This window comes from Sebastes fasciatus, chromosome 10, assembly GCF_043250625.1.
Source record: "Sebastes fasciatus isolate fSebFas1 chromosome 10, fSebFas1.pri, whole genome shotgun sequence".
Classification (NCBI taxonomy): Eukaryota; Metazoa; Chordata; class Actinopteri; order Perciformes; family Sebastidae; genus Sebastes; species Sebastes fasciatus.
In genome coordinates this window covers 16,517,005-16,541,608 of record NC_133804.1, presented here as the reverse complement: position 1 = coordinate 16,541,608, position 24,604 = coordinate 16,517,005, and the positions used below count along the sequence as shown (strand labels likewise).

General features: G+C 40.0%; 1 protein-coding gene across 1 annotated transcript in view; it reads right to left on the bottom strand.

The window, feature by feature from the left end:
- kdrl (kinase insert domain receptor like) overlaps positions 1-24,604 on the bottom strand; it is a 54,554-nt gene that overhangs the window by 10,865 nt on the left and 19,085 nt on the right. The window contains exons 12-26 of the mRNA XM_074648538.1: positions 18,579-18,687; positions 17,158-17,442; positions 16,774-16,920; positions 15,220-15,348; positions 14,058-14,164; positions 13,454-13,583; positions 12,517-12,621; positions 10,262-10,375; positions 9,561-9,649; positions 9,235-9,388; positions 8,432-8,529; positions 7,627-7,749; positions 7,134-7,245; positions 2,962-3,061; positions 393-498 (exon numbers count right to left, since the gene is read on the bottom strand). Of these exons, the coding sequence (XP_074504639.1) occupies positions 393-498; positions 2,962-3,061; positions 7,134-7,245; positions 7,627-7,749; positions 8,432-8,529; positions 9,235-9,388; positions 9,561-9,649; positions 10,262-10,375; positions 12,517-12,621; positions 13,454-13,583; positions 14,058-14,164; positions 15,220-15,348; positions 16,774-16,920; positions 17,158-17,442; positions 18,579-18,687 (1,908 nt within the window). The remainder of the gene's footprint in view (positions 1-392; positions 499-2,961; positions 3,062-7,133; positions 7,246-7,626; positions 7,750-8,431; positions 8,530-9,234; positions 9,389-9,560; positions 9,650-10,261; positions 10,376-12,516; positions 12,622-13,453; positions 13,584-14,057; positions 14,165-15,219; positions 15,349-16,773; positions 16,921-17,157; positions 17,443-18,578; positions 18,688-24,604) is intronic.

The window sequence follows — 24,604 nt, the reverse complement described above, 5'->3', positions numbered from 1 at the left end:
GTGTTACTTCCCCTCTCAGTTACTCTGAGCACCCCCCTGGGCGAGACGACGCTCTGACTCTTCTTCAGGCGGCAGGACTGTGATCGCCAACGCTGCTTCCTGAATATTTGTAGCGTTTGTGACTCATTCAGCAGAACTAGTGACTAGTATTGTTACACAAGTGTGGTCAGGATTCCTGAAGTATGTGGGCATTTAAACTTGAAATATACATTTAGTTCCAGTGTTTGTCATTTACTGAGAAACACTTCCTGAAATCTTTTTGGTGTATCACCATCAAGGTTTAGTTTGAGTTCACACCAGCTGCTGATCATGAACTGTTCATTCCTGTTACTGTTGAAACAAACACATCGTATGTAGTTTTCAAACAGTACACTCTTTCTTGTCTGTCATACCTGTTGCACGCTGGCCTGAAGCAGATCTCCCAGCTGTTCCACCAGCTCGGTGAAGGTCGGCCGCTCCTGTGGCTCTCCCTGCCAGCAGTCCAACATGGTCTGATATCTGAGAGCAAAGAATACACCATTGAACACAAACTGCAAGATAGACCCATGAAAGCCTTCAGCGTACTGGATGGACACAAGATCAGCATATAGTTTATTTGGGCTGATGTATTGTAAACTGTGACTAAGCACCTAATAGCTATCCTCAGGTTTGGTAGTCTAATACAAAACCTCTTTTCATTGAGCGACCACATCTGTTCCATCTCTAAAACGACTGTCTTCTGTTTTCTATTCTCAGGTGATCCTGATCCTCTGGGGCTGTATCTGATTCTCGGTCTTGGGTGTGAGAGCACACAGCCTCGCTCGGGTCTCTGACAAGCTGTCAGCGTCTCTGCCCATGTGGGAAGACTCTGAAACTTAATGTGGGTTTCCATCGCAGTGGCCTGTCTCATTTTGTGGAGGAATTTAGAAACAGAGCACCACGGCTGCTGTTTAAATTACATAGCATGTTACTGATTGGGATTGATGGGCGTGATGGATCCCTCTCCCGCTTCTGTTGCAGCAACCACTACGTTCCCTACAGATATCTCAAGTTTTATGTAAATATAACTATTATGAGTCCCTTTTGGCATCATATTTAGTCAATCTCAAGTTTGAGGATGTTGAAAAGCAGATGGTCTGATGGTGAATTATTGCCCCCCCCTCCTCTCCATCTGTGTTTGTATGCTGAGCATCTAAACCTCTCAGTGTTGTCAGGCCCGGCTGAAAGAAGCCGAGCGGCTGTGATTCCCACGTTAATGAACGTAGAGCATTCTCGTCCAGGTGGGAGCACTCCTAAGGGTGACAGGATGTGGAGAGCTTGATCACAGCCTTTATGCATATCATTGAAGGGGGGGAAGTGGACACATTGTATAACTGCACAATTTAAACCACATTTCCTGGCTGGTCCACAATGAGAATAAATAGCCTACCCCCACATGTTTGGGGTCTTGAGGGAGTTTGGTGTTGGGGGGGGTCTAGAAATTCTGTAAAACTGAGCTACTTTGTCCGGTTGGGCAAGTGTGGTAGGATGGGAAATGAGCATCCTATTTATTGTCCTCCCACTCTCTGAGCAGCATCCGCTAAATTCCTCTGCAATGCATCAGGACGGGGGATCTCATTAACAGACGGAAGACAACATTGCCGATGAATCAGAGCTGTAGCAGCACAAATAATTTGCGCAACACTGTCTGCAACCTCATGTGCTTTTCATCATTCATATATTACAAGTTTGGGGTGAGGGTCAAGGTGTCAAAACCTGGGCTTACAGACACATGTGATCAACTGCAGACCCGTCCAGGGGATCAGCAGAATTCACCCCACTGACTCTGAGTGCATCCCATTTACACTCATATCAGCAGGTTTTTATCTTAGCTTTAAATTAGCAGCAGGCCTCATAGCCATAAGCATGCAAAACATATAATCTAGCGGCTCTATTTTTTCCATGATGGAAAATACGAGAGATTCTTGGCACCAGTCGGTCTGCATCTACAGATCTTCTGTTCTGAACAACAGTCTGGATTACATTTTGTCCATCATTTCCAATCACTGTCCTCTTTGAAAAGCTGATATATTCATTCAGTTAGCTTTACTTGGCACAAACTGCCTTAAAACTCTGGACCTTTTGATATCACATCACTATTAAGCAGAAGTGCAGCATTATGCTTTCAAAACAAATAAGATTTGTGGACTATATGAGTCATTTCAAAATCAAAACCAGACACAGAGTATGCACACATGTTGGAGGGCTGTGATCGCTTGGTCTGGATCGGCTGTACATTGGACAAAAGTATTCTTATTACAAAAAAGAGTTTGTCTAGCTGCATCACTGACTGACAGCACTGACACCAAAGAAGAGGACTCTGTGTTCTCCCACAGATATTTATGTCCAGCACCATCCACCAGCCCCTGCTCAAAAACAATCTCCAGTCTCTGGCACTCCTCGGATGGGGGAACTTAAACTCTAGACGTCGCTTTTAAACACGGTGCTCAGTTACATCTGTGCCACTGTCAGTTAGAAAATGCTTCAGAGCTATCAGTAGCTAATGTTTCCTCCTGCAACATTCATGGCAGGATTACCCATGATTCTTATCAGGCACCCCGACCTGTTGGTGCAACCAGAAAGAAGGAGAAGGGCACAATGCCTCCTCTTAGCTGTACATCGATACGGGAGGCTTTTACTTTCCTGTATTTTCTTGGAAACTGTGAGGAGAACATACAGCTGGGAATATGGAGCAGGCTGGCTTGGATACACAAGACTTCTCCAGCTATATAAGAACGTCATAACGATTCAGATAGTATGATACTTCAAAGCAATCCTACATTTTTCAAAGACAGATTTATAGGATAGGACAGAAAATCAGCAAATTAAGTGAATGCTCCCAGACACAGTCCCCTTCACTGTTCTCTTGAGGTGGATCACATGCAGGTACGTTTTTACTTCCACTTGTTGTTTACTCAAGAAATAGTTAATAGGGATTCTCACATTTCAGAAGAAGAATATTCTGGCGCTCTCATCCTGGTCCCCTCTTTCAGCCTGCAGCAAAACTCTTCGTCAATTTGGACACCCGGGTACGGGGAGGCACCTGGGAGAGGAAAGAGGGGGAAAGGTTATTTGTTGTGCATAAAAAAAAAAGGCCATACACAGTATAGTTTGTATGAATTTACATGTATCTTAACGTGATGGGAAACATGGAGGTACTGTATGATGTATGTTGCCGTTTACAGTTAAGTTAGTAGTCTGTGCTCAGCCACATAATGATATTGTTTTCCATACAGTATTAATTTGGATAAACTGTTGAGGTGTTTTAAAGGCTCCGAAGTAAATCCTTAGGGTGCCATTATTCACAAAGCTGGTTCTCACTAATGTACATTTCAAACTACTGACACATATTGCATAGAAGTGTCTACAGAATGGAGAAAAGATTGAAGAAGATTGTGAAAGGTGCACTTAATACATCAGATTAATAATGTGTAATAAAATCACACTCAGTGGCCGTTATGACAGGTATTTCTATTGTTTTGTCCACCTCGTTTATATCAATGAGGGTAGGCTATATAGCAGAGACACCTCTCTGCATAATGTAGTTCAACAGCACCACAAGCTACAGCCTCCAAAATGACCATAAAGTTGAAGCAACACCTTGTTAAACAGTTTAAACAGAAACTCAACATTATAACCTTCATGAAGGACTGTTGTATTAGACTGCATTAGTTTCAGATAATTGGACTTAATAAACTGACAAATGAGTGTAGTTTTATAGTACATAGGAAGACTTAAAGTATCTGGAAAAATGACTGAATATAACATCAACAACAAGGTCTTTGGCCATAAATAAAAAATAAACAATTCTTTACGACATTTAGATTATATCATATAATCAACAGACTCTGAGCGAATGAATCTGCACAAAGACAACACTTTCCCAGTCTTTGCTGCATTCTTGATTCCCTACTGGGAACATTAAACTCTCTTTACTGGTGAGTGCGACCACTGCAGCTTTCCAACTCCAACATTCTACATGAAAACATCCTCCGGATTTGTTAGCAAGCTCTTGCAGATTGTGAATCATCTACTTGCTTGGAATAAATAAATATAAATGATTTTTGATTCAAATTGGTTTGATGATGTTACTATTATGTCCTCTCATGACATACAGTGAACGTGTAATGTTATATCTGCTGAGTCGTGAATCAGTCAAATATATCACTCGCCAACCAAAAACTACCCTTAATTCTATTTACTTTTGAACCCTCGTGTTGGCAATGAAATTTGAATTTAGAGCCAAAGTCTACTTCACGCTCGGCCTCCTGTAAAATCATAAAGTCGTACACTGAACAAACTTGTATCCAATATCAAATTGTGTTGGTTTTGGACAATAATGCCCATTCTATGTTATCAATACAATTTCCTGACTCATAAATAATAATGATTAGCTTGAATCCCCATCCACAAAATAGAACTCCATCTTTGTGGCGACACATTTATAGAGAAACCACATATTTAGCTTGGAAAGTGTTCAAACAACTCTAAAGAAATAAAACTTACTGCATAGTATTAGACACAATCTGTGATTTGCGTAGAGAAAACATTCTAAATCTCAACTGTTACTGTTCACATGGTTCATATTTCTAGTTGCAGTTGTGACGGTTGCTGTGCAAACATGCTGTTAACTGGGCCGTAAATTATTGTTCTTTACCACTGCAAAGTGGCAGTAGATGGCGGTAGGTGCACCCCCAGTTTGGTCCTTATTTTAGGTAGCTATAATACATTTTGCTGGCACGTCCTCAGCAGTACATTGCTTTGCTTCCATGCGGTAACTCCTGTCTGCTTCTCCAAACTGGGGGCTCGCAACCGTCATCTACTGTAGGTAATACACTGACTACGGATAAGTACCTCATACAACCCCACTTCAAAAACACCCGAAGTATCCCTTTAAGGTCCCAAATCAATCTAAAATATGCAACAAAATCTAAATATACATACCTTTTACTTCACTACGTGTCTTGTAGTTTTTAGAAAAATATAATTTACTTAACATTTGATGTATGCCTTACGTGCATTCTATGGTGCAGCCAAATGGTGTTCAATGAAATGATCATATCTTATTGTAACATGTTGTATCGTGTTATAAAATCTCATCTTGATAATGGTGTATAAGTATGCCAAACACCACGCTGACATGGTTCACTTTTTGGCATCAACACTACACAAACAAACTTTGGATATTTAAACCCACAAAACGGAACTGACACACTTTTGGTTCACAGAGCGATCTGAAAAACACACTTGGGTTACCCTGAAACTTCTGACCTCCGAATAAGATCGGGTTGCAAAGCTCACTTCTTTGCCATTTTTCTTGGTCATTTTGTATCCTTGTTTCCTGATTTATTTTTCTGAGGCCCCGCTAACACTACCCAGATGTGTAAGTGTTTCTTTAACGAAAAAAATGTGGTGAGAATGTGTCAAGAGTGAAGAAGAGGGAGAAAGAGACCAAGAAAACGACAAAAGGGAAGGTGTCATAATGACGTCAGTGTGCTTTACATTTAAAAGAATATGCGATTTGACACACTTTTTCTTTTAACTGCAGCGGGTGACGACACCGCATGGCAGTGATTCAAAAGCAGCACAGTGAAAACGTACAGAATAGCAATACATCCAACTTTGGTTACACTTACTCTTATGTTTCCAACGCTTCCCATGGTGACATTTAAACATACAATATTTCATGTTGAGTCTTGCTATAGAAACGTGTGGTGAGCTCTGCGCCACGGTGCACAGGCAGTCACGGACCGACACACAATGCTGTCTTAAAGGCTGCAGTGGTTTCACAGCAGGGGAACACTTTTACACTGATCTGGCTGCCTGGTTACAGTGAGGTTGTGTTGCCAGCCGGGACCAAACAGATTAAATAGGAGGTGTTCTCTCGTTTTAATGTCCCGTGCCTGTACTAAAAATCAACTTTACTAATGTTTGAGTGGCTTGAAAATAGTTTTCTCATGCTGACAATGTAAGCTCAAGCCCTTTGTCCTAAAGGCACAATTACATAGAAGAAGAAGACAGTTATTACCCAGTGCATCTGGTGAGGCTGTATAGCCGAGAGCACTGAGCGAGTCCACCAAGCTAGTAGAGCTTTCGTCTCACTGAACGTCTCTGATAACAGAACTCCATATTTAACGGAGATGTCTGCCTTTATGCATATGTGGTGATGTCAATATTTTCATTTCACTAGGAAATAACAGTATCCTCTAACTACAGACTGTTTTATGTATTTGCATGTAAGGTAAATACAGGTAAAAACATTTCATGAAACAGGTTTTAACTTTGAAGAAAATAAATCACCTCTGTAAACACTGGAACTTGATACTTAAACATTTAAGTTATTTTATTTCATTATAGATATTTGGCCCTGACACACCAGTGTTGGCCAATTTTGGGCCGTCGGTGAGCGTCTGTGAACATAGTTTTTGTCCCGCACCATTGGCTCTAGTCTGCCCGTGTCAGATGCTTTTTAGCCGTTTTATCAGTGAACCAGAAGAGACGTGAGGAAAGCAAGCTAACGAGTAAAGTCAAGAAGGGACATACAGAAAGGTTCTTTTCATTTTTCATCTTGATCACATCTGATCATTCCAATACACGGATATTTTCACCATGACATGGCCATCTGGAATGAAGCTAAGTGGTGAGTGAGAGTGGTGTGAAAATGGTCGACAAATGACGTTTTTTTTCATCTATGTATCATAACAACGGGTATTTATATCTGCAGTCCTCGGTCTTCCGGTTTCCCTTTTTGAGTGACGAATACAGACTACTACGACCTGCTGTGGAGAGTTCTTTCATCTCACGCAGGCGCAGAACGTACGTACTAACTGGCTGTCGGCTGTAGTCTTTGCAGTGTGTTCAAATGCAACTTTTTGACCAAGACACAGGCAACGTGAGGCGACGCAAAAGTCGGCCTTTATCGCCGCTAGTTCTTTGATATTGGTTTGGTATGTCTGGCCCTTTTGGTTGCTTTTACACATTGTTTGTTTTATGTGTGCATAAGTGTGGATGTGTGATTTTTTTTGCATAAGCAGGGTTCCTCTGCTCTCCTGTATGTTAAACAGCAAGCGTGTGAACTATAAAACTAGTGGTCAATGCTGAGCCGTGACACTTACCCAGAGAGAAGATCTCCCACATGAGAACACCAAAAGACCAAACGTCGCTCTGAGTCGTGTAGATCTTGTCAAAAATGGCCTCAGGTGCCATCCACTTGAGTGGCAGTCTGGCCTGTACAGATATTGAGATAAAAAATAATTTACTCTCTTATCTCAGTGGTGTGGACAGCTCACTAATTACACATCTGTGGACAACCAGTTTGTTTAAACTGTGTGAGCAGGTGCTGCTTTTGATTAAGTTAAGACTTATTTAGTCTCCTAAGCATGCTGCCTTTATCTAGTATTCAAACAAACACACTGATCTCAATTATTTTTTGTAAGATTTCCAAGAACTGTTGTATTTATTCAGTCCTCCTTTTTTTCTGCCAACTCAGTGATCAGCTTACTGTTTTGCATGTTATCTATTAATAAAGATGCTTTGAATATTTTTTTATGTAAGACAGTAAAAAGCAGACAGCTGTAAAAAGACTTGACTAGACTTTAATAAACTTACATCTCCTTTGCGCACATAATCCGGGTCTTTGTAGATGTCTCTGGCAAGTCCGAAATCACAAATCTTCACAACATTATTCTCAGACAGCAGGATGTTTCGTGCAGCCAAATCACGATGGATGCACTAGTGAAAAAGAGGAAGAAACCAAATGTGACAATTACATACACAAGCTCAAGTTTTCTGCATGTAATTGACTTCACAACGTATACTCTGGGTGCTTTACAGCATGGCTGCTTGCAGAGCAACACATGGTCAAGTCATCAGCGATATTACAATAGGAGATGATGTGTTCCATATCCAGGCTAAGAAACGGTCAGTAACAGGTTATTCACAACAATGGCTTCATTCTCTAATCAGTCCTATCCGGTCTCCCCCAAAATTATGAATGACTTGAAAAATGAATGAGCCCTAGACTGATATTTTTAGAAACACAAGTGTGTCATAGTAGAGGCAACTTAAATCTAAGAGAAGTCAAATCTTTCAAGTTGTCTTTTGCTGTATATTTGTAGAAACTTTCTGCATGAACTGCATGCACGACAACTTTAACAGATTAGACTACTCTGAACCAGTTTGCTTCTACTTGAACACTGTTGACTTTTCTGCATTAAACACACCAGTTAAACAAAAGGTGAACACAGTCATCCTTCACTATACTGAGTAAAACGTGTCCAAATTTAAAACACAATAATAGAAATCTTTAAATAAAAAAACACAACAATTACAACATAGATTTAAACAAAAATGTATATGCAGCTGTTTAAAATAAAAACAATGTCTTGGAGTGATTTGCGTGAAGTAAAAATACCTTGCGTGAAGCCAAGAACTCCATGCCTTTTGCAACCTGGAAACTGTAGCAAATTAAATCCTCCAACGTCAGGACTCTCTTATACAAATCCTCAGATTCTGTGAAACAAACGAGCACAAAGTTTTCCCAGTGAGACCGATTTATCAAATTGGATGTATATGGCATTTAAATTTAAGACGATAATCCTACTAATGTAAATTATTTTTATAAATGCGGTCAGTGTGATTAGCAGCTCTGCCTGATAAATCAGATAAGATGAAAGTAATGGTTCTCGTGGGGAAGCTGCAATTTTATGTTTCTCCCCCTACACACTTCATGTCTTTAAAACATCCTTTACAGACGATAGATGAAAACAAATTACAATTCCTCCTATTATTCAAATGTCAGGTGAAACGTGTGGTCGGGGGTCTGACAGAGGAACTCACAAGGAGTCCTTCCACCGGCCCACCTGAGTAAACAGCTAATCAAACCAGAAATAACACATTAGGAACAACATGGCTGACGTGCTGTGTCCAAGCTGGAGCCACAGAGCGGAGCAACTCTCAGGTCAGGACAGGAAATAAACAGACGCCTCCCCAGACGCAGTGGGGTGACAGTGGCTCCTGCTGCAGTGATTGTACTGCTGAACAGGAGGAGGAAACGTCCCATCAGACTCCAGATAGAAAACAATCTGTGGGGAGCTTTCGTTCCTGGGCAGGAGGGGTGGAGCAGAGGTGAGGGGAGGAGGGGGACAGCAGGAGGGACAAACAGAGGGTGGAAGGGGTGCGGGGGTTGAAGGGAAGCAAGACGTGCTTGGCCTTTACCTTCTTCCTCTTCCTCTGAGTCGCAGTAGCTCTTATCTTCGATGAACCCGGAGCTGGCTGAGCTTCCGGTGCTGGCCACGCTCTCCAGGCGGCGTTTCATCAGCTCGCTCAGCTCGCAGCCCGATCCTGATGACACCACCTTACCGTCCTGGCTCTGACCGGCACACACACACATATATCATGTTAAATGAGATGCTGCTGCTGACATGCATAGGGCTTTCCTATATGGTTGTCAAAACAGTCATTCACTGCTCACAATGCTGACGAGCTGGTAGCCAGAATGATGAGAAAGCAAGAAAGTCTAAATCATGCAGCTCGTGACTCACCTTGTAGACGAGAAAGTCTTCTCTCTTGCCTCTCAAATAGTTGGACAAGTTGCCATATTTGCAGAACTCCACTATCATCATCAATGGGCCTGTTGAGATGATATACCTCTTATGATTATTCCTACGTCGTGATAGTTTGGAGATGACAATTTTAACTTTAAAGTAGGGCTGTCAAAGTAAACGTGATAATAACGCGTTAACGCAAATTCATTTTTTACATTACTAATTTCTTGCGATTTTTAGGTTGTAGCAGGCTTACAGTTTTAAAACTAGAGTGAAGATACTTGCACTATATGAAACTGGTTTGAGTTTGCCATGTTATGATTTGAGCATATTTGTTATGCTAAATGCAGTACCTGTGAGGGTTTATGGACAATATTTGTCATTGTTTTGTGTTGATAATTGATTTACAATAATAAATATACAGTATACATACATTTGCATAAAGCAAGTGTATTTGTCCACTCCCATGATGATTGATAAGAGTCTTAAATACTTGACAAATATCCCTTTAAGGTTAATTTTGAACAGATACAAAATTTGCCATGAATTTGCAATTAATCACGATTAAATATTTTAATCAATTGACAGCCCTACTCTAAAGTTAAACTGACAATTTCTTCTTATATATCATATTTTCTATGCCCAAATATCAAAACAGTGGGATTTCATCTTATAACTTCCTCAGGAACAAAGCTCACCTCCGGGCTTGGTGCAGGCTCCCAGCAGGTTGACCACGTTCAGGTGATGGCCGATGTGGATCAGGATCTTTAACTCTGACATTAGAGCTTTCCGCTCATTTGACGTAGCGCCTCCTGTAATAATATAGACACATATAGAACTTGTTCAGCATTGGTTGGTGGTGTATCATTAAACATCCTGACTTGAAGGATATATATTATCACAATAAATTTGATTTTCAATGTGTTTCATTGTCCTTCAATATTTTGTCTTAAGATCACTCCAACGATGTTACGTTCAACAAGATGAACCCTTGGAAAATAATAAGAAACAGATTTTCACTTTTATAAAGTTAAGATGGAGGATATTAAACAAAACCTCACCAGAAGATTCAGTTAAGATCATATGCAAAGATAACGGTATGAAAAAGAAGCAAGACTACGCGGGTCTTCTCTTCTATTTTCATACACAGATTATGGTTTAGACCTGAGATAACTTCTGTTATGAATAAAATGAATTGAATTGAAGAGGAGGGCACAAACTTAATACAAACAATCAAACACGCAACATAGAATCAATATTTCAATAGTGGTGATCAAGTTTTCTTTAAGTTTCATCAAATTCTTTTTTATTTTTCAATAATACAAATTCCCAGTGAAATTCTGACTTTAAAACTGGTCTTTTGCAGTGAAACACCCAGGAGTTTTAACCATTTATTGTATTAACTTTAAGAGACTCTGGTGCATAATTAACAGCTTGTTTGCATTTTCCCCCCATTGTTGTCTGCACTTTCCATTACTGGAGGCCTTGTTTACTGTAATCTAAGAACATTTAACTGGAATACACAACCTTTGGAGTCATGGGGACATTTATAAACAATTGTTTGTAGAAATCTGTAAAAACTAAAGCTTTTTGAAAGTGTTTAAGTTACAAACTCTAAAATATCACATGTCAGAAATGTTTAACATCCAGATGATGATATTTTTTAGCATTTTAAGAATCAATTCTGTGTTAGCAGTTTGCAAGTATAGCAAGAAAGTGTGGAGGGAAAAAACCTGAACCCTGGTAGCTGGATTATTTGGGAATTTAATTTTGAGAGTTCATTAAATATGATGGAAAATAATAATATTGCTTTAGGCCCGGCGATATGAAACGGCTTTTGCTGGAGGACATCCTCAAAGATGCCAACAAAATTGGAGAAATAAAACTGGAGGTGCTCACATTACATACCCGACTTTGATAAGTTTGAACAACGATGTAAAGCTTTAACCTTGAATTATGAAAATCAAGATTAAGGGGTTGTCTTATGTTGCTTCGACCAACCAGATATTTATGAGCTCGAAGCTAAAGCAGCCAGGGAGTCTGTAGCTAAACCACGGTCAATTTGAGGAGACCTGCTGCTTTCCATTAAGTTTGACCTACGACTAACAACAGCCAGAGTCTGCTCCTCTCAGAGTCTGTGATTTATGCTGAGCCCTGATTAATGATATGACAGTGACCAATACATCTAACCAACGGCACTATTTTTCATGATGCATCATCACTACATCACCAATCACTGAGAGCTCTGCAGGTTGCTTCTTTAGTAGTTTTGAAAATTAGTCATTCATATACTGTATAAAGCTGGGGTGAATTAAATTAACTAAGCGTCTGTAGTAAAAACTCTTTTCAGCTTGTTGGTTTTCTTGTTTTCATTTTTGATCCAAAATTCGTTGTGAATATTTGGAAAGACGTTGGAATGTGATTGTAATTCCCCTTAAAAATCAAGACCGGAGACAGCGGATAGTTTCCAAATGTTGGAATCTCTAAAATGTGGCAAAAATAAACATATTTTTTATTGCTCGTTTTGTACTTGCATCTTCAACTTTTGAACTCTGCAGATTTTGTCCATTCTGATCTGAGCTGTCAGATCAGCGTACACTCAATCTCTTCATCAAGGACGGGGTTAGAGGTCTTAGCCTTTACCTCTAACTGCACTCTGCGAGGAACAGACGTTGCATGCTTTGCTTTGAACCGGTGCGCCATACAAACATTAACTGCAGGCACATGTGGTGCTGTAGCTCATGAGTCTATACTGTGAACAATAAATAAATCTTCTGCAGAAATGACAGATATTCATCTGCTGTTAATGCTGGCCTGTCTATCATGAGTGCTGGTACCTCACGGATTAACAAGAGGGGCCACATGGGCAAACTATTATGTGAAAAAGGAACAAGAGGTTTTGTCAATACAAATGTCTATTATTTTCACTGTATAAAAATTAATGACATCCTACCTTTCAGCATTTTGACAGCAACAGTCTTGCATGTTGAGAGCTTGTCGATCCCAAAGGCAGAGGCATCCACCACTTTTCCAAACGCTCCGTGGCCAAGAGTTTTGCCTGGCGAAGGAAGAAGGTATTTGATAAGTTGGACGACATTAGAGTTTCCTGTCCCTCGGGCAGAAAAGTCAGACTTGATTCCCTGTCAGTCAGGCTATGGGTCCGTAATTAAAACAACACGCTGGCAGGCAGTTTCTCTGCAGAATTTATGGCTCACTTAAGACTGGATGACAGCGCAGGTCACTGATAAGTAATGACCCTACACAACAGCTGCATAGAGGAGTAGACGCCTATTCCATGTACCTTAATGTTGGCTGAGTATATTCTCACCATGAACCACTTTTAAAATGAACTTTTAACCTTTTGTTTAAGAAATCATGTGGTTGAACTTCCTCACTGAGTGATGACACTCAGTCTCATTGCTCTGGGTAGTATCAGGTGTTTCTGGCGGAGAATACCAATGAAATATGATGAAATGAAAGTTACAGTAAAATTACTTTCGTTTTGAAAAATCTACATTATCCCATTCATCACCACAAATAACAAATCATCAAGGACAGTACCGGCTGGGTTGTGTACATTTTCATTCATCCAGCTATTTACACACCTGTGAGATATCACAATAAAAGAGGTGAATGAAGAAGAATCTTCATTTGTTTCTGTGGGTGTTTTTATGGGAATGGGGATCTTTCAGATCAATTTGAGGAGTGCCTATGGTTTGCATTTTTCACATTTTATCATAACTGTGTCATGTAGTGTGTGGGACTTGCACTGGTCTGGTCTTGTTCTTGACTTGGTGTCAGACTGGAATCTAAAGTTGGCGCCTTATTATTGCCTGTAATATATGAAACTCTTTGAATATGAAACATTTCGCCGCATGTTGGATTCTCACCTAGTCGCAGGCGGTCACGTGGAAACTCCCATTTGCTGCTGTCATAATGAAGAAGATCGTTCTGCTCCTCGAGGGGACACTCGTCAGGGTCAATGATGATAGACGGACCCATCTTATAGTGTGCTGGTTGCTGAGGGTGTGAAGATGACAAATGTGAATTTCAGGTTTATCTCTAAGAGTTTTGATCTACATTTCATTTCAAATGATCAGTAGGTAGTGATAAATGTTGAATTGACTATTAAAATTCTTGCTCTACACACATACTTGACCAGGTCGAAGGCACGTCAATATTTCCTCACTGTTATATTTACATGAGCACATTATGTTCTCTTTTGACTGACCATGCAAACATTGGTTAGCACTTCCAACGGAAGGATATGTGGAAATCATAAACACTGGCTAAATTAGTCCTTCCATGAAACTGTATTTCACAAAAAGCATGAGTCAGTCACTTCTTTGAATGCTTTGGAGCCAAATTAGTTGAAACAGGAACCACAAAAAAAAAACCCCAAAAAACACAAATGCTATGACATTTGAACTTCCCACATCTTGGCAAATGCTAATCTCATGTGGTTTCTGGTGAAGGCGTAATGTAACATCTTACCTTCCTTAGCTTGCGGATGAAGAGGATGAGCATGAGCCAGAGGAACGTGGCTGCAGCTCCCGTAGACACCAGAATGATGACCTCAACGTTTGGCTTCCCTTCATCCCCTGGAAAGAGAACAACTGTTGTCAACTACCAGACCTTTTTAGCAAAAACATCACTGTTTACTTTTCATGATCTCATAAATTATAATATATATATTATATAATATTGACAAGGAATTGTGGAGAATTCTGATCAAAAGAAAACAGTCTGTTACAAATTTGTCATGCTTTTGTTTATTTGTTTCTTCGTAAATCTTTTCTGAGAGATTGTATACAAAAAGGAAGTGGAAACACACTTTGGTGTTTATTTCTGGTTTGTTTAGGACATGCATACCACACTTTTTCCTATAATATTTTCTTCCAAACACTGTTTTTCTAACCATCCATGTCGGCACTCTGAAACCTCATATCCCCTGAATCTGCACAAATTCTTTCCGGCTCTTATTTCATGCAATCTTTGACTAAACAGCCAGAACAGAACATGCATGCAGCTTGTTGCTGGAATATCTTTGTGGTGAGGATGGAATGGATAACTATAATATCAAGAGAAATTCAGCTTAATAAGAAATCTATTTAAGTGCCTAGACGTGGACAAACCTACATGCATGATATCTCACCTACACTGCCATCGTGACTTTCACATGTCAACGTGCAATTCATTTTACATGTAAAGGTACACAGGTTATGAGACATGCTAGTCCAATTATCTACTGTGTGTTTCCAGTCCCTCGGCTGTTGTAGCAGTCAATCTCTTTGCACTCATTAGTGGACCTCTTAACACTTTACAGAGGTCATGTCCTCAAGGTAAGGACCCTCAGCCAAAGCCTTGATCATAAAACCCTAAGAGGAATTTGCTTGGCATTCCTGGCAGCCACAGATTTTCTGTCAGGGGAAACTTTTCACACTGAAGTCAGACCAGAGGTATTTGTAGTGGTGACAAGAAAACATGAGGCCAAAAGGGCCTCTGGGATGTTTTGATTGGATATGCAAAATATGCAATCGCTGCTTTGACGGATGATTAGTGTATTTGATCTGTAGCCAGACTGACTGCAGCACACACAGCTTCATACACAAGTTGTTGTTGAGTGTTAATATCTCAAGGTGTCTGAATGACTTACCGAGCACAGTAACAACAGCGCTTGTTTTCGCGACACCCTCAACATTGCTGGCTACACACTCGTAGAGACCCTCATCATCTTTCTTCACCCTCTCGATGGTCAGAGCTCCGTCCTCTCCCAGAGTGATACCTGCAACACACAACCTCTCAGTCAAACCAGTCACACTGATAACGTTTAAAACACATTTAACATTTGGGACTCCAGCTTTCGTGCAGGTGCAGGCTTAGGCCCCGATCAGATAGAGTGCGTCTTAGCAGAATGGGACAGCTTTTTCTAATTGTTACCTCCGCCAAGGCTGAAGGCCTCGGAAGGAGGTTATGTTTTCACCGGCGTTGGTTTGTTGGTTAGTTTGTTGGTTTGTCTGTTAGCAGGATTACTACAAAAGTCCACAATGGATTTAAATTAATGTTTTTGGAGGGGTGGGCTGTGGCACAATGAACAATCCATTAGATTTTGGTGGCGATCTGGATCATGATCCGAATTCAGGAGCGGCAATTGTACTCGGCCACCTTGGCGGAGATCTGCGCTCTGCGAGTGCCATTTTAGTTTTCAATGAGATTGAAGTGTTTTGCACACTGTTTTTGTGTTGCTGAGTGCCTTGCATTTTTAAAGGAGCGCCCTGAACACCTTGAGTTGAAAAAAATTCAACTTCTTCTACTTGGGTCGCGTACTCTTCATGGATTGTAAGAAGATAACGTTAGCACTCATTTGGTGGTTGACTAGCGACATATGAAATAAAAAGACTCAGCAAACTACAAAAACGCTCCGTGTGATCGGGCAACAAAAAGGCAGTGCAGTGCTCCTCGTGTTTTCCACCTGCAAAACGCTCTCTGTCTGATCAGGGCCTCACAGTAGTGCAATAGCAAATATCTTCAGGCATTTGAGATTGTAAAAATTGTAGCTGAAAAGTATCCCACTCTCACTGCAGCTGAGGTTGTGTTTATGATTTTATAATTTAATTTCAACTCAGGATGTTTTAAACGCCATTAGCCAGAAATAATATTGGAAGCTCAGGTCAGGAAATTACATAAAAGGATTTAGCATACTTATTTTCTCACAGTATTTGGAGTAGTGGCAAAGTGTGCATGTAAATGCAAATAAAACTACCTGAATACAACTGAATGCAACCTTTACTTTGTCAACAATGTCAACAATTACAATAGTATGTGCAGCCTAACTGCACAAATGTCTTCACTACGCATAGACAGGAACTTTAGGGTATTGGAAATATAAATTCAGTTTAAGAAGGGGCATCATCTGCACTTCATATATCAATCATGTTGTTTACTTGTGCCTTGAACATACTGTATATGCCTTCCAATGAAGAACCGTTTTCTCTAAAGAAATGCTGGCCTGGTCTTTCAAAGGGAATGACAGCTCCACCTGCTGATTATGAAGTTCCACTAATAACAAAATGTATTATTTCTCTTCCAGCCCTTTATCCAGTTTTGTGCAGTGCTGAGTCAGGATTGCACTTGCGCCACTAGTCACCAAAATTGCAAAAAATATACCATATGATGATCATAACACAAACATGGAATAGTATTAGGTTACCTGGGCCTTCATCCACTGGAACACCATTTTTGTACCACATGATGTACGGAGGAGGAACTCCCAGAGCCAAGCAAGCCAGCATCAGGGTGCTGCTACTGTTCACATCTTGATTAGTCAGATTTTGACTCAGCCAGGGTTGTTTTCTCACTGCAAAAAAAAAAAGAAAAAAAGTTTGAATTAAAGATGTTGTTTCTCTGTTACTGTCTTGTTCAGACAGCGAGTCATCAAGTGTTGCAAGTTTGTTTTCTGTGTTCCTGTGTATGCTAACTCACAAAAACATGCCCAGTTATCACATGACTACACTCCTACAGAATGACTAATTGTATCCACGTACATCAGCTGACTGTTTGATCAATCAGCTTCTCATATCCTCCTCTAACTCACCGTCCACAATAAGGGAAGCGTTCTTGACTTTAACCCCATTGTTGAGCTTGTACGCTTGGCACTTGTAGCCCATAGCGCTGATTTGGGACACATTATGCAGATGGAGAGAAAGAGAAATGGAGTAGTTGCTGAGATGGAGACTGGACACGTTGGAAGTGATGGTTTGATTCCTAGAATCCAACCACTGTAGGTCCGTGTGGAGGTAGCGGGCCGCCCGACATGTCAGCGTGACGTCATCCCCCTCGATGGCTGCCCGAGGTTCGATGGTAATTTCCCCGGAGTGATCTAGTGTGACAAGGTAGAGAAACAAGATAAATCAGGATTCCAATGATGTTAAATCATCCTCATCTCCAGATCAGACTGGGCAAACTACTAATTATGAATAAAGAGCATCTTACAGGAGTCCATGTCATCGGTTTTACACACATCAACTGAGACACGTATCCCGCTGGCCTGGATCCTAAGTTGGACAATAGTTTTGGACAAATAGCTGCTCGTCGCAATGCTAGGAATGTCAAATTTGCAGTTGTTTCCTGTTTCATCACTGTTAATTGGAAGCACGTTGCCGGTGGACAGCACGGCTGATGGCGCTGCCGCACTCATCTGACTGGAGAGAAGCTGAGTCTGGGCCCCAGGGGAACCAGACTGCGCTTGTTTATTCAGATTGCTGGAAAGCATTCAGTGTTCGGTAAGAGAAGACAGCTGTTATTACAAATGTGTCCCCTTTTTTTTTAGCAGCGTTCTCCATCTTTCTCCTTCTTCCTCACCTCTAGAAGAGTGCTGGATTCCTCTTGGGAGTTCTCCCAGAGACAATGTTTTTGGCATTTGGCATCCCCTCAAGCACAGGTTCACCTACATTCATCCCTCTCCAAAAGCAATCCTTCACCCATCAGGAGATGTGATTCACTTTGTTGCAAACTGTGCTTGTGTGCAGTGACACCTCATCCCCACTATTAGTGCATAACTGTCTGGATATTCATTTTGGGAACATTTGGAAATGCTCAGATGCACATAAAAAAGTAAATTCCCATAGCAGAAGGCTCGCAGAGAAAGAGGAATGACCTTCTGGCAGCGGAGCAGGAATGCAGTTATTCATAGCTGTTTTTAAACGCGTGCCATTATAGCACTCCATATGGCTCAGGACATGTTTGCCTCTCTTCCGCCCTGAAGCCGCTCAGCTACAGTGGAAGATGGTTTCAATTAATGCCCCCCCTCTGGTCTCTTTATTGCACAATACAATCTGCACATTCCTTCGCTGTTCTTGCAATTCATTACAGCGTGTACTGTACGTGTAGATCATTTGAAAGAATCCAGTGCACAGTATAGTGCGCTTTGCAATAAAACTCAGCATATTTCTGTGTGTACTTTCAGCTGAACAGTTAAGATTTAAATGTTATCTCATATTCTGGTGAGCCACTTACCGTCAATGTAGAAAGGGACGGTCATTGTGGCGTAGCCCTCTTCATTCTGGGCCACACATATGTAGCTTCCTGGCATGCTAGCCTCTCCTATCACCAGGGTGCTCGCAGTCTAATTGGGATAAATAGGCCAATTATTACTGATTGCTCAAAGCAGAATAAAACATGTTGAGATAAACAACAAATGCTTATTATCACAATTCAGAATTCCACTTTGACTTAGACTTTCGGTATAACTTATGCTGCAATCAATTGTACTGGAAACTCGGAAAAATGAATTAAATGTATTTATCTAGATTTATCAAGCCCAAGTTCGCCGACATAAACACACCTGACGTCACGGATTTTCTAATTGTTGATTTAAAGATGGTTAATTTATACGCCATTTCTCAATGCTAATGGTGCTGTGGTAATTGATGTAGGTCCTCTGTAGATGCTTGTGAAGCTCAGAGACTTGCCATACAAACTTTAGTTTGTTGCTGGCGTCCATGTTTTGCCGAGCAGATGCACTGGGACGCATTTACATTGGAAGTCAGGAATACCGAGTCGGAATTATCAACTTCCGACTTACAATGGATTGCAGTATTATACTTGAGGTTTCAAGCAGTGAGTCGCTGTTAACAGGCGGGTGAGAGGTCCAGAGCCTGGGCTGTTTTATACTCTCCAGTGCATCACATTAATGAAAGGATACATCTGGAGTTTAAAGCCCACTGAGTCTCCACTGAGACCTGCGCTATAGATCTAGCGCCGGGGCTCCGTGTCCATTTCCTGGAGAGCACTTCTAATGCCACACTCAATTTTGTCATCGCGCCAGTACAACATTTTAATGGCTTAAATAGACAAAATAATAAGTGAGGGCCAGACTGCGTGGGGCTCTGCTTAGTGTTCATAGTGACATCTGTTTTTTTGGGGCCAGTCAGCTACATCAAAGAGAGTGAATGATGTGGGTGTATTGTCTGGGTGTATGCGGGCCTAAACTTCCTGGGCTTGTGGGAGCTATTGTGCCGACACACAGCTGTATCCATGAAACGATGTCAGCGTCCCTGTACTTACAATGCTCGCCATACAAAAATTCAGGCAGTAAAGTGTTTAAAAGTTATATCATATTGTCCAATTCATGCTGCCCTGACACTTGTCAAAACACTGATGGAGTGGCCTTACGGTATTATGTTACGGCTATTACTCACCATGATGTAACCCGAGCTTGAACACAGACATTTAAACAATTGTGCACAGTCCCTAAGAGGTGACCTGACCAGACGCACTGTGACCTCAGTGCCCATGTCTTCCCCCAGTGTTTTCCTTATATTATGACCCGGCCCAGTCTCCCTCTCTACTGGGCCTTCTGCTGAGGCGCTCAGAGGCCCGGCCCTGACTACGTCCTTATTCACGGGCCAACACGATTTATGTGGGGTGACAGAGAGGAATTCACTTCCAACAAATCCCTCTTCTTTTAAACTAGACTAAGGGTTATCATTGACCCTAAGGGTTATCATTGACCCTTAGTCCTAACCCTCATAAAGCACCAGCGTTTGGCCACGAGTACTTGTAAATAAGTGGAGCCTCCCTATTTATGTCAGAGACATATTAGAGCTGATGCCCTGTGAAAATGGCCAACTTTACAAATACTTGGTGAGCAAATAATTAATATGATTGGAGTCAATAAATCACCAAGATATTCACCAGAAACACAGGTGACAACAGTGAACAATAAAGTTTGGATTGCGACTAATCACTGATTCTTCTTCCAGCTGAAAACCTTTATACTAATGAATCTGTGCCTTCATTTGACCCAGCCAGTCTGCTGTAATGGGTTTCTTTAACGTAATCTTATAGACGGACTCTTCCAGGGCAGTGGAGGCCTGCTCTTCATTATGTTTGAAGTGAACAGTTTCAGTAACAGGCTCCCACAGGACATTTGCAACAATGTCTACAGTTTCCCCCATTGTGTTTAAGGTTTGCACGGCAACATGTGTGTGATGTTTTCTAAGAAAACCTGACGGACTGGTGGTTAGATCCCACATTGATACCTTAATGGTGATTTTCCCCATTAAGGGGAGACATTACAGGTGAATAGGGTAAAAATGTTAAACTAATAGATATCACTATGACACTTCCCCAGTTAATTACTTACATTAAGACAATTCTTTTTTGTGTTATACTTTTCTGAAGTTTTATGTTTAAATTAGCAAATTATACATTATCTTATTAAATATGCCCTAACTTGCTTACATTTCCAGAACAGAAATCTGAACATTGGGTAAAGCCAGGTTCAAAATGATTGTTTCATTTTGTTGACATATTAGAGTCAAAGGTTTTTACAGAGGGAATTTTGTATATCTTTTTTTATCCATAAATCAGAAAATACTGTCAGCAGCCAAAGAAATCAATTTTAGCGATGTTTTTAAGATTAAAATGGTCTATAAATCAGACTATGAATGATATATGAACAAACCGCTCTGTGAAAACCTTCAGAATATAGAAAGGAATGGAATTGGAAAGTCTGGTGTATGTAAGTGCTACTGAAGTGGAGATTTCTGGATCAGAGTATGAGAAAAAACTAATTTTGAGGAAACGGCCTTTAAAGATATGGATTGTAAAATTCCATACATTTTGCAACATTACAGGTGAATATGGTAAAAAATATTTTAACTAATAGATATCGCCATGAAACTTCCCCAGATGATTACTTACATTAAGTCAATCATTTTTTTAATTACAAGTTTTCTGAAATGTTATGTTTAAATATGCATATGAGGCATTATCTTATGCTAATCTTTGGTGAATTTAGGAGAAATCTACAGACATAAATAAACAAAGTAGTAGAATAAACACCTAAATGGGTATTTTGGATGTTTTCTTTCCACTAGTAAAGCAATCTCAAAACTGACCAGTGCATGAAAAACAATGTTTTTGCCTGTTGTGTCTCCATTTAAAAGGATTTTTTTGGGTTCACGTTTTTCTACATCCACTGCAAGGATCATAAAGGACAGAGGGTTGCCATACTGTTGTACAGATTGTAAAGCCACCTGAGGCAAATTTGTGATATTGAGCTATATAAATAAAATCGAAAACAACATTTGAGGTGTTTGTAGACAAATAAATGTGCTTAAATTTATAGGTGTGATAGACTATTTCTATCTGCTTCAATGCTGTTTTTCATAATCAAATTTTGCTTCTACAACAATTATAGCAGTAAGGCAAAGTTTCTGGCTATAAAGTAAATACACAAAAAAGTGAATTGATGCCCATAAATTTGGCAGCAAGAGACTCCCTGTTTATTCGTACTGTGCCGTTTAAAGTGTGCATGGACAAAATTAAATATCTTGGTGTGTGGGTCACATCCAATTTTAAAGACCTCTTCTCAGCAAATTTCCCTCCTTTCCTGTCCTCTCTCAAGGAGGATATTAATCGTTGGGATCTGCTACCCTTATCTCTGGCAGGTAGAATTAACGCTATAAAGATGAACTTATTGCCTAAACTTCTTTATATGTTTCAGTCTATACCAGTCTTCTTAACTAAAACATTTTTCATTTCCCTGGACAGAAAGCTTTCTTCTTTCATTTGGAGTAAGAAGAATCCACGTATACGCAAAGCTATACAACAGAGACCTCGGCAGCAGGGAGGGCTTAGTCTGCCAAACTTTCAGTTCTACTATTGGGCAGCAAATATCAAATTTATTTCCTATTGGATGGAAGGAACTGAAGTAACAGCTGTGCCTGAATGGCTAATACTAGAGAGAGACTCTTGTAAGAACACCTCATTACTTGCCTTATTATGCTCTAGCCTGCCATACTCAGAGCCTATTACTAAATATACTTCTAACCCAGTTGTTATTCATTCTTTAAAAATTTGGAAACAATTCAGACAATCCTTCGAGATCTGTAAATTTTCAATACTGGCTCCCATTGTAAATAACCATGCATTCCTGCCGCCTTTGACGGATGCCTTATTCAGTGGTTGGCAGAGAAATGGGATTTGTTCATTTAAAGACATGTTCATAAATGGCTCATTTGCCTCTTTTGAGCAGATTGTTCAGAAATTCAATATTCCCAGGTTACACTTTTTCAGATACCTACAAACTCGCAGCTTCATGTCTTCAAATATCATTCAATTCCCTACACAGCCGCTAAACACGCTCCTAGACTCAATCAATGACATCACATCATCCAGAAAGGGAAAGATAGGTGACATATATTCCTTATTAATGAGAGAAAATATGACAAGTCTTAACTCCCTTAAAAATCAGTGGGAGGGGGACCTTGGTATTGTTATTTCAGATACTATCTGGTCAAAGATGATGAGGGGAATATACTCATCTTCCATATGTATGAGACATACTGTCATGCAGTTTAAAATTTTTCATCGACTGCACTGGACCAAAGTTAAACTATCCCAATTCAAATCCGATATAGACCCCATGTGTGACCGCTGCAAGCAGAACCAGGCCACTCTAATTCACATGTTTTGAGGATTGTCCTAAACTATCTAATTTTTGGCAATTAATTTTCAATATGCTTTCCAAAACTACCGACAAATTCTTAGAACCATCAGCCTGTCTTGCTTTGTTTGGGGTGGTACCACAAAATTTTATGTTAAACAACAATAAACTAAACCTTCTATCTTTTGCTACGCTGGTGGCCAGACGACAAATTTTGATTAGATGGAAGGATTGCAACCCTCCAACATTTGCACAATGGCTCAGAGACATGTTATATTTTATTAAGTTGGAGAAAATTAGGTATACTATTAAAGGGTCAGCCGAGAAGTTTTCATTGATCTGGCAACCTTTTCTTAGTCACGTTGACTCTTTAGACTCAGATAACTTTGTGGCTGATTAAAGTTTGATGTATGTGTGTGTATGTATGTGTATATGTATGTACATATATGTATGTGTATGTATATGTATGTGTATGTATATGTATATGGATATTTGACCAGGAACATTTCAAAGGAAAAGTGCCCTAAATGACAGGGTGTAACGCCCTAGACCTCTATCAATTTATCATGATTTATGTTTATTTATTATTATTATTATTATTATTTATTTATTTTTATTTATTTATCTATGTATTTATATTCATTCTTGTACACTTTATATATATATATATATATATATATATATATATATATATATTTTATTTTTTTCTGAGTGCCCTCCGGGTATTGTCATGGGTGGGGGGTGGGGGGGTTATATACCAGTCCAAACATGTTTGTGCAATGGATTGTAAGAGTTGTATTAGCAAAATGTATAAATAAACTCTGTTTAAAAAAAAACCAAAAAAACAATTACAGCAGTATAAGCTTACATAACAAAAGCACAATTCCAGCTGTCTTTCAGTGTGTGTAATGGCTCATCTACACAGGTAATTGTGTAGGGTAAAGTCTATAAAAGTCTGTTCTCAGCTCTTGGCGCACGCATGGCTTAAGCCATATAGCTTTTGTACTGTTTATAAGGCTTAGCTCCAAGAGTCTCAACAGCCAAAAAGATTAACTGATGTCAGAATAAAAGATGTTTCTTTGGCATGGCCCAGGATGAAGCTGCAGTTGCTTCATTTACAGGCCCTTTTCATCTGAAACAGTGAAATGGAGGGTGTATTTCACTCCAGTAGTGGGAAATGAACTGTGTCCGTCAGTTATGGGGGCACCATTTCAAAGTACAGGAACAGTCTGGTAGAGATCTTGCTCGTTAGAGGAAAGGAAAACCAATGCAGTTATCCAAGTATGTTAGATTAATATTGTAAATGTACAGTATTTATCCATATAGCATCTTCCTTTTCAGATGCAGTACATCATGAAACCAGGTGATTTCCCCATATTTTCCTGGTTGCTTATTCCAAGAATAAATCAAGTCTTTTTAAGAGCAACAATGAAAAACAAGATTGATTTCTTCAAAAGGGACTGCTGGGGTCTTTTTCATGGGTTTTGGTCACAGTTACATAAGTCAAAACTAATGCAGACAAAATTAATCATTTTCAGGGAAGAGAGGTACAGCATCACTGCCAATGGCATGATTTATGGATTTCAGA